The sequence below is a fragment of the Syngnathus acus genome, chromosome 9, assembly GCF_901709675.1.
Source record: "Syngnathus acus chromosome 9, fSynAcu1.2, whole genome shotgun sequence".
Taxonomy (NCBI): Eukaryota; Metazoa; Chordata; class Actinopteri; order Syngnathiformes; family Syngnathidae; genus Syngnathus; species Syngnathus acus.
This window is the reverse complement of record NC_051094.1, coordinates 7,931,754-7,942,460: the sequence shown is the minus strand read 5'-3', so window position 1 is coordinate 7,942,460 and position 10,707 is coordinate 7,931,754. Positions and strand designations below refer to the sequence as shown.

Below are 10,707 nucleotides of genomic sequence, written 5' to 3'. Positions count from 1 at the left end.
CTTATACTCCGGTGCGACTTATAGTCCGAAAATTACGGTAAGTCAGAATTTTGACAAAAGGTGACATTTATTTTTGAAATAATAATTTACAAGAAACTGAAGGTGGTGTTATGAAACTTTTGATGAAGCAATAGTTGTCGTAGAGTTAAACGTCTCATTAGATTGTGTACCTCATGTTGTGGCCAGTGACAGATCCTCTTGTATCAGATCACAAAATACTAGCAGTAAATCTACATTTCCCAGCAGTTTTGATACATTTTGTTAGCATTTTCTTTTTTTACCCTTTTTTTTTTTTATGAACTGTTTTATGTTCTAGCACTTTACTTCGACTTAGTTGTTGGAACACTAAAGACACCATTTTGTTTTCCCACCTTTTCACCAACAGATGTTCCTGTTGTGGTTAGTTGGATGTATTGTTTTTTAATCAGGTGTTTGTAAATAGAAAAAAATATAATCTTTGTAGTGCATGCTGATGTCAATGATCCCACATTTAAACTCACTTTTACATGAATAAATCAAGTCATAAGTGATACAAACAAGAGACTCAATGTGGCTTAAAATGAAACCATCTTTATTAAGTAACTTTAATATCAGAAAAATAAAACTCTTAAAATTCTCTTTACAGCAAATATAACAACATCAGTGCTTAGGCCGCAATAACTTAAAAGGCCCATTTATAAAATATAGTCTTGCTTTTTTTTAACGCCTGACTCTGCCCCATTTTGTATTAATTTTTATATCTATATATATGCCATAAGACTTGCTCCCTACATATACATCAAGTAGTAAAATTAGCACAAAAACGGCTACTAAAAAAAATGTACACTTTCTTGAATACGTATTAACAGGCAGTTCTTATATTCAGCGGTTTAATTTCACTTTACTATTTTTTTACTATCTTACATTTTATTTTTTTATTAAACGCAGACATGCTTGTGTATGCACATTCCATAGTTCCAGTGGCGGCGTTCCAATAATCTAACTACAAAGTGGATAAAGCATAGCAAATTCATTCGTGTTTATCGCCCGCGCAAAGAAAAATTTAAAAATTAAAATCTTATTGTAAACATCGGAATATAGTTACTTTTTCCAGATATATATATTTATATATATATATATATAGAATATGAAATGTAACAAAATAAAAATAACTTCTGTATATCTCAGTTCTCAGTCCTTAACAATATAATACAATAAGCTGAGGGTTGACCGTGTATATTGCATTCACCCCCACCCAAAAAAAAAAAAAAAAAAAACACCAACAAAGGACGGATATTGATTAGAGGGAAAAGAACCTGGAGGGTATTATCTTGGGTGTCTTAGTTTTCAAGCAAAGAATGACTCAAACTTGAGTTCAATCCCAAATAATACAACCAAAAAAAACTTAATTTAGTTGTGGAGTGTTTACATTCCAGGCGCTTCCCCCTCAAAAACATCCCGACAACAGTTCATTAGCTCGAAAAATTAACTGAGATGATTTCATTTTTGGGGCATGAGGAATGGCGGGGGGGAAAAAAAAAAACCTCCCCTGAGTCCCAACAAAAAGTACCGTCAAGTCCCTCATTAAATTTCCTCGTCCTGGTTGTCCCAACCCAGGCGGACTCTTGCATAGGCCCGGCGGCAGGACGAGGAAATGAAAGTCGTACGTTTAATAAAAGAAAATGTCAACACTGGACAACATTCAACGAGTTGTTCCTAGATTTACAGCAGGTTTTGTGAAAGGAATGTTAGTATTAAGTATGCTCAAAAAAAGGATGAGGAAGCAAAAAAATCATTTGTAAGACTTGGAACCCCGATGTGTACATTACATCAGTCTAAACACAAAAGGCCACGCTTTTCAAAGTCATTTTTGTCAGCTTTTTTTGTCATATGTATATTTTTTGTTTATAACTTAATTTCAGGCACGAGATTGAACCGTAAACGATTTGATCCTGGTGTAGTGACTTCTGCAAACTGGGAAATAAAAAGAGTAGCACTGCTAAGGTAACGAATTGACGCCCTGTGGAGTGTTTAGAAAGAGAGAATAAAAGGCGGCTTTTCATGCCGCTGTAGTATGTAATGCGTGAGTGTATAATACGACTGGTTAATACGAAACAAGCCGGGGGTCCTGCCGTTTGTAAACATGCTCACTTGCTCACTCCGGAGGACGGCAGTCACAAGAGACTGCTGCAAATCAAAAAATAAAAAAGGATCAAAAAGTGGCTAAAACGTTTGAAACGTTTTCTGGTTGCTACATTTGAGGATTTGGCGATCCGCCAGTCACATGTTGCGCAGCCGAAGGGCCCGAGTGACAGGTGACAGGCACACGGGGCAGGCGGCGTCAGGACACTGGCAGATTTGGGTGGCGCACTTGACGCAGAAGAGGTTGTGGCCACAGGGGACCAGCGCAGCCACGGCCCGGCCATCCAGGCAGCGGATGCACACGTCGGGGCCCGGGCGGCGCCCCGGCCCTGCCGAGGCCCCCGCGCCATAGGCTAGGGAAGGTTCGGGCGGCGACGAAGACGAGCTGTCGCCGGAGGAGGAGGAGAAGGCTGAGCAGTAGGAGGGCGGGCGGTGAGCGCTGCTAAAGGGGGCGTGGAGCACGTGCAATGCCTGGGGGTGCTCTAGCGCTTCAGCCGGGAAGGTGGGCGAGAGACGGGGCGTCCCGGGTTGACTTGTCTGGAAATATCAACGACATATGGTCAAACAGAAAAATGGTGGCGGTCAGGGCTCTGCGGGTCTTCCAAACGCAATTCATCTAAACATGAATTCAAACCTACCACCTACCTGAGCAGACCTTGCGTCGAAGCCCTGGAGGCTTTGGTGGTCCACGAAGGGGCTCCAGATGTGCTGAGGCGCGCCGCTAGTGGAGACGGTCAGGGGTTCGAATCCTGACGAGGAGCTAGCGCCCGCCACTGTGATGGGCTCCTCTGAACCCACTGGGGGTAGGCCATCTCCAAACCAGAAGCTGGAGGCCCCCGGGTTGTCATTGCTGCTGTTATTATTGTTGTTGGAATTGGCATTGAACGAGCAGGTGGGGCTGAAGTCGCCCATGCAGTTGGTGCCGCCGCCCCCTCCTCCATAGAAGGAGTCGGTGGAGCTGGAGCCACTGCCCAGGGAGCTGGAGCTGTCGTTGCGATAGGTGGAAGACATGCGGACACCGCCGCCCGTGTTGGCCCGCTGAGCGCCGCCGCTCTGGTTCGCCGGGAGGAGGCCCCCAGGGCCGAGCCACCCGGCTTCGCCGTTGTTGTCAAAGCTGACGTCCGTGCCGTTGAACTGGAAGTCGTTGTTGTCAGCGCCGGGCGCCTCCACCCCACTGCCGCAGGTGCCCGTGCGAAGGGCGATGTGCGCCTCTATCTCCTCGCGGGCGCGGTCCACGTTCTCCGGCATGCCAGTCACCTCGAACACCGGCTCCTTGTCGCGACTCGGTGTCACGATGTAGGTGTGCGTCTGCTGCTGGATACGCTTGATTGTTGCCCCTGCAGCACAAATTACTCACTTTGAAGGGGAGACACGGCATGGATAATGGACTCAGAATTACGGTGGTAACTTGATTTATAAGTGCCCAAATTTACAAAATCTGATTAAATTGGAATTGGTTACTTGGACCCACAGTACGGGGTCCATAGAAGACATTCAACTTCGATTATCACTGCAGCTTGACCTGATTGTGTAAGCTTGACAGAATGAGTCGAAGTCGAACTTCAGTGTCGGCAATCTTTCCTTAAGGCAGTCTTGAAAAACAACTCATAATTCCAGTTTGTATTTATGAGGTCACGACTGCTTGACAATCAATAAGTGATGGGAAACGCTTAATATTGACTCATGAAGCCTTCCGGAGGCCCCATGGGAGCGTTAGCCTCAAGCGTGTTTAGACAGCACACAGTTGAGAGAAAAGCACGAATCACTGCAGGCCACCTGACACCAGGGCAATAATGTCAACCGGGCACGAAGTGAACAACTCTGGGCAAAAAAAAAAAAAAAAGTACTGAAGTGGAAATTTGAAGATTCTGTGATTCCTCGGAAAGAGGCTGTGGTATTCTTTGCGTTACAGACTGAGGGAAATACCAGTCTGTGTTTAAGTGCTTTGCTGACACCTTGTGGCATTTAGAGAACAATTGCAGACTTCTTTCATAAGAAAGAAAGAATTGTCTCCCAGAAACAAACACTTGTCACAGTACAATAAAGATTAAAAGAAAACTAATACTCGACCATTGAAAACACAAAGAGTGAAATATGCCACGTATGATTGACTGCAAACTTAATTGTTGTTAATCATAATTGTTGTTAATCATGTTCCCACGTTGCAATAAGTTAGATTTTTGGGTCCATGGTTATCACACTTTACCTCTTAACCATCACCCCTCAGAGGTGGCATTACAAAAGAAATAGCCAAATAAAAAGCAAAGCACTCTTGGGGGGGGGGGGGTGATGTGTTCATGTGCCATATAAACAATATAACGAGGAATATTACTGCAGCTCGCAACGTGAAAACAAGTAAATACATTTCAACATGTCCCCCCGCAAGAAATCATGGGAGTTGAGTAAAGAAAAAAGAAAAAATAGCAGAAGAACACACCTTTTGGACCCACAACCAGTCCTACGACACGATATGGCACCCGCACCTGCAGACGAATAAATAAGACATTTTATTGGATACATTGAACAATTCAAATGGACCTAAATGAAGAACAGCGATTCCCTATTTGAATTGCTGAACTAATATCCAATCCACACTATAACCCCACTACCTGAATGGTGGTCTGCCCGGGCAGAGCCGGGATCCCCGGGCCAGACGCCACAGACAGAGAGCCTGCTTTGTTCCGCGATGCCCGGATGAGGGAGAAGTGCTCAGCGGCTGACAAAATCTCCCGCTTGGCCATGCATACGTCCTCCTTGCGTCCGGTCACAACAAAAACTGGCTGCTCGCCCCTCACCGGCGTCTTGATATACGTGTTGGTCTTGGCTCGGAGCGCTTTGATCTTACAACCTTAGTGGAAGAAAGGAAAAATGGGTTTGAATAATGCCAAGTGCAATAAATTAAGTTAGTGTGGTAAACATGGAAGTGGCCAAATATTGGGTCAGAATCTCACAAAAATGGTTGTCGACTTTAGAGTGAGATTTTTTTCCATGCATGTAATATTTCAAAAGAGTTGAAATATTTTGAGGCCCCTTTCATTCATGTCTCTTTATGCGCAATACATTTATTGAAATACAAAGACCTTTTTTTTGTTTTAATTGCAGCACTAATGTTGGCCAACACTACTGTATTTGGTGTTAATTTTTTTCAGAAGCACTGAGTTAGAGCGATACGGTCGCTCCGTCCCTTAATATTGCCTTTATGTTCATAAGTCATAATGCAAGTTAAAGCTCTCAACCACTAATGCCATTTCAAGTAGATTAAATATTCCTTTCAAGCTGTGCTTGAGTCCAGCCATTTCCTGTTGTTGTGTTAACAGTATGCACCCTCCCCCATCGACAGGAGCTCCAACACAGCCCTTTATTTAATCATGTGCAAAACTCAACACAAAGCAAACCAAAAGACAAACGTAGAACGAGGCTATATGTTCACAAATACGTGTGTTTTATGTTGAGCTGAACGTGGGGGAAATCGTAGTTCTGCCCACGAAGAACTACAATGAAAAACTACAAATAGGGCTGATGTGGCAAAGCAACTTGCGGTCTTCGAAGACAAAAGAAAGCACACGACATAGAGATAAAATCATGTGGAAAAGACACACATGCCGGGGAATGAAACGGCGACTCGAATGGAAGTGTCTGTTGGTTCATTAAAAACATTCGCTCCAAGTTTTTAGTCCAACTTGGTTCGAGACGGGCGGCACTGGCTTGACCCACTTTGAACCAAAGCTAACTAGGCTAGTCGCACTCCAGCGAACATGAATGTCAAGGAAAAAAGCAGAACACAAAACGTGTTAAGTTCGAGAACTAAGTTATAGATGCATTGGATTGTTGGCCATTTGTCTACGATGATGAAAACAACTTTAATTCAAATAAAGGCACTAATAATCGGTGTTGTAACAAGCTAGTTACAACAATAAGTTATGAGCTAAAAGTTAGCACAAACACGGCCCGTTCCCCAGCATGGCATGGCTCGTTTTCTCAAAATAAGTGTTCCGTTTAAGCACGTTTAGCCCTTTCTAACGTCTTCGACAAAGACTCACCTTGTCGGCCCACGATCTCCGCAACGTGCTCGGAACTGGGCACGGCCACGCATTCAGTCGTGTTGACACTTTTCCGGCGAGCCAGGAGCGACGCCTCGGCCTCGAAGCAACCGCCACCCGGCTCTCCGCAGTACACGCCAGCGTCGTCCCCCCGCTCGTCTCCGTTGTATAACAACACCGTCTCGACTTGATCCAAAGCGGACGGCATCGTGGGGCCGCCCGGAACCGAAGAATGGTATTGGTGGGCCTGCGATAGCAACGGGCTCCCCGACGTGGCTGAAACTTGTGGGTCTTCGTCCTCGGGCGTGACGTTCCCTTCGTCTCCCGAAGGTGCACGATGCTGCAGTGGCTTCAAGTCGAGGACCGTACCGAGGAGGTTAAAGTGGGACGCCGGGATGAGCTGCTGCTGGTGGTGGTGGTACAAGGCTGAACTTTCATCCGATTGCTCGGCTGCCGCCTGGCTTTGGTTGCCGAGGTGCTCGTCGAGGCCCATACCGGCGAAAGCGTGCGCTAGCGGCGGCGGCGGGACCTCGGATTCTCCCTCCTCCGCCTCCAGCAAAGACGTGCTGCTCGGCATGCTTAAACAATATATTCAAAAATATTGAATCGGGGGTAGGGGGAAAACAAACAAACAAACAAACAAGATGCAAATAACAAGCGACCAGCGCCAGGTGGTTGAAATGTGTGTACTGTAATGTGTGCCTTTTGTTTTGTCTCGCCAGCTTCCCCACTAGCACGTTAATCTCGCTGGGTTTTGCTCTCGCGAGAGTTAGATACTGGGTCAATCGGTGCGCCGTTACCACCTCAACTCAGACACTTCAGGTCACACCCACAACGCTGTAAATAAGTACAATTGCGTGAAATGACTGGAAATTGTCTAAGCACTAATTCCATTATGCACTTGGGTAGAAGTAAAAAGCACAGACTTGTATTAAAATATTCCCCTAGTTTAGCTAACAAACTGAGTATAAAAAAATGCTGCTAAATTAACCACCACATAAAAATAACGGGACTAATGCACCTTGCTTAATATGTGTCATTTCCACTAATATTAATCACTACTTCTAAATAATACCATTGATGGGGAATATCTTGCTTCTCCAAACCATAATATTCTGTGGTTTACATTTCTCCATGTTGCTGCCATCACAGTTGTTTGTTTGTGTGTGTGTGTGTGTATTTTAAACTTTACATCTCTTTAGTTATTTCGGTTTTCACGATGTGTCGACATCTGTGGTAGGTCAAAAAAGTAACAAGCCTTCAAAAAGAGTAAAAGTAATAAGTGGTCCTCAAAGTAAACCAACAATTCACAAACACCTGGAAAATCTACTGAAAGTCAATTTTAAGGTCATATAAGAAATGTCACTGTTGGTCAATGGTGGTTGATATACCGGCCACGTCGGAGCGTAGGCGTCAAAAAACGTCATAAAACGGAGACACCGCTCTAATTCATTCTAACCAATGAGAGAGAGGCAAAGGCGGGCTTTTAGCAAACGAGAGCCAATTGGGTAGGTCCGACTTGTAATAACGTTTCCTAGAATTAGTCGTATCCGGGTGAGATACTGAGGTGAGTGAATAAGGCCGATAGAAACAAAGTAGGAGGTTTTAGTTTTGTATGTCGAAATATAAGTGCGTACAGACAATCGCGTTGTATGTACGATGTGCTCGGGTCCATACGCTTGCCCGTTTCTATGACACCAGGCCAGACAACTCGTCTGTTAGCATTGAGCTAACTCGCCGCTAACGATCAGATCCGGGTATGCATTTTTTCTACATTTTGGGGTCATTTCCTGCTTTTTGACGTATGATCTATTTTCTTTCCCACAGGCCACTCGCACCGAATTTCACTCGACTTGGGTTCTAGGCCTTTAAAAGAGCATGTACGGCTCGTTGCGAGTAATGTTGCAGGTGCTGTGGGCCCAGCTCCTCCTGTGCGCTTGGGCGCTGGGCTCCGAGCTCACGTTCGAACTGCCCGACAACGCCAAACAGTGCTTCTACGAGGACATCACCACCGGAACCAAGTGTACGCTGGAATTTCAGGTGTGTAGGCACGTTTGTATCGCGGCTGCCTTTACAAACAGTTGGCCTATGGTTTACGACGGAGCTGCATTCTTGCTCTGGCTACGTACGAGAAAAATATGAGCCCTCAGGCAGTCTAGCAATGATTTTTTTTTAATTGCAAAAAATGGACCGGCAATGCATATAAGTGATGCAAACAATGTCAACTAAAAAGAATGATGTTACTTCTTTGCTGCTTTTCTGACTGTCAATCCATGCATGCATCTCCACCACCACCACCCTAATTCAAACTGCCTCTAATTGTGTGTCAGCTAACTTTTTTTTAAATAAGTATATAAATTGTGCATTCTCCCAGGTGGTGACTGGCGGCCATTATGACGTGGACTGCCGCCTGGAAGATCCGGACGGCGTAACGCTCTACAAGGAGATGAAGAAGCAGTACGACAGCTTCACCTTCACCGCCGCCAAGGACGGCACATACAAATTTTGCTTCAGCAACGAGTTCTCCACGTTCACGCACAAGACGGTCTACTTCGACTTCCAGGTCGGGGACGACCCACCGCTCTTCCCGAACGAGAACAGGGCCACCGCCCTCACCCATGTGAGTTGACGATAATCATCCATCAGTTGTCTATAGCGCTTGTCTTTGTTTGGGTGCTGGGTGAGCTGGAGCTCTCAGCGGACTGGGAAAGAGGCATGATACACCCTTCATTAAGTAACACATCAACCTTTGACGACCCACGACGACCTGTGACCCGTATGTGTTGCGCCACCATATCGTGTGCGCTTCCCACCTGAAATCTCCCATCTGGCTCTTTCAGTTGGAGTCAGCCTGCGTGTCCATCCACGAAGCCCTCAAGTCAGTCATCGACTACCAGACGCACTTCCGTCTCCGTGAGGCACAGGGACGCAGCCGCGCCGAAGATCTGAACACGCGTGTGGCCTTTTGGTCCATCGGTGAGGCCTTGGTCCTGCTGGTTGTCAGCATCAGTCAAGTGGTCCTCCTCCGGAGCTTCTTCTCGGACAAGAAGACCACCACCACCCGCGTGGGGTCGTAACCCGGCCTGATGTCCTTTTTTGTTTGTTTTTGTTCATTTTTGGCTTGTTTTCATAGAGCGACTTCTAACAGCAGAGATATTTGAATCACTTCACACTTATTTCAGCTGCTGTTTAAAGACACTGTATGCAAATTAGTCGTATACAGCGAGATTTGATTGGGGGAGGGGCGTACACAACAATGATTGTGCTTTTAAAAATCTTCTACTACTGAACATAGTTGGCGATAGCCCTTTCAGTATTTGAAATCATTTGGGTTTTTTTGTTCCTCTTTTAATGTTGTCCTCTTTGTCAGCCATTTTTAGTTAAACTGCCTGGGGACTAAAAAAAAGGGAGGATTCAAGTCATGCCAGCAGCACTAACGCACACGGACGCTTGAGCCCAAAATCTGTTATTTTTCTCAGACTATAAATCTGCAAATCTTCATGCATAAAAAGAAGTCACAGCTTCAACTTTAATGCCTAATCCTTGGATCTTACTCAGATGTGATTCCAGCGCTTTTGTGCAGAGTTACATTTGTATCGGTTGCTGTTACATGATCTGTCTTTGCTGGTAACAATTATAAACTACTTGTAAAGCTTCAGTAGAGCTACTTAGTCACAATTGGCATACTTTCAGGAGGAAACAATATAAAATGATGCGAGTCCCCCCCGTCTCAAGTCAATTTGTAATGCATGTCGAAACGTATCACCAAATTGTGTGCCTGTTCAAAGGAAGCTTTAGAGTAAAAGTCTGCACCTCTTTTTTTGATCTGTTGTAGTCAAATTTAAACAATGATTTACAAAATACAGCCCATGTATTAGTCTTTGAAACCTATAACAAAACATATAGTTAGTCCTCTGTATGATGCAGTCCTCCTTTCAATAGGAACTCATAACCTTCCTGTTGTTGGTTTTACAATATCACTGCATATGTGCATTGATGAGTTTTTTTTCCCCCGTTCAAGAAAAAACCTGTTTTGTGGGCACTCTGGGGATGTGTTAAGTTATTGTAATGACTGAATAAACTCTCCGTTCAAATGCGCGGGTGTGGTTTTCTTTCCACTCAGACCTCTTTTTGTAATTTAAATTACAATGCTTGGTCAAATCCGTATTGTGTAAACTCTTATTCATCAAATCATCCAAATGTGCTGGGGGGAGAAGTTGGCTTTTTGTTTTTTAAATCGGTGTCGAAAATAGGTTTCGATCAAATTGAAGCATCTGATTCAAATTTGCTGTTAACTTGGTTAAGACGTAATTCGTTACCTAAAGATGTCGTAAGTCGGAACCTGAAGACCCAGTCTACAATATTTCCCTTGCTATGCTTCCTTATTCCTGTAGAGAGCGAAATAATCACATTCACCACATCATTCCACAAAAGCCAGTGATGTAAGTTTTGTTCCAGTGGGTAGAAAACAAGCATAAACTGATTAAACGACGATTTGTTTTTTGTCTTTTTAATCGGAACACTTTATTCAATTATTTCCGTACGT

General features: G+C 44.5%; 2 protein-coding genes across 3 annotated transcripts; one reads left to right on the top strand and one right to left on the bottom strand.

The window, feature by feature from the left end:
- Positions 1–267: 267 nt before the first annotated feature.
- On the bottom strand, positions 268–6,929 carry LOC119127402 (RNA-binding protein MEX3B-like). The gene is made up of 5 exons (XM_037259330.1): positions 6,162–6,929; positions 4,731–4,969; positions 4,559–4,604; positions 2,767–3,458; positions 268–2,658 (listed from the first exon to the last, which is right to left on the bottom strand). The coding sequence occupies exons 1-5, from the start codon at positions 6,736–6,738 to the stop codon at positions 2,260–2,262; spliced, it is 1,953 nt and encodes a 650-aa protein (XP_037115225.1). The 5' UTR covers positions 6,739–6,929; the 3' UTR covers positions 268–2,259.
- Positions 6,930–7,629: 700 nt separating this feature from the next.
- Positions 7,630–10,259, top strand: tmed7 (transmembrane p24 trafficking protein 7). Of its 2 annotated transcripts, none has more exons than XM_037259336.1 (4): positions 7,630–7,728; positions 7,989–8,201; positions 8,536–8,781; positions 9,002–10,259. In XM_037259336.1, exons 2-4 carry the CDS (start codon positions 8,040–8,042, stop codon positions 9,236–9,238), a joined length of 645 nt encoding a protein of 214 aa, XP_037115231.1. In that variant the 5' UTR covers positions 7,630–7,728; positions 7,989–8,039; the 3' UTR covers positions 9,239–10,259. The 2 variants fall into 2 exon arrangements, with proteins under 2 accessions (XP_037115231.1, XP_037115232.1); XM_037259337.1 differs by lacking the exon at positions 7,630–7,728 and adding an exon at positions 7,742–7,918.
- Positions 10,260–10,707: the final 448 nt, after the last annotated feature.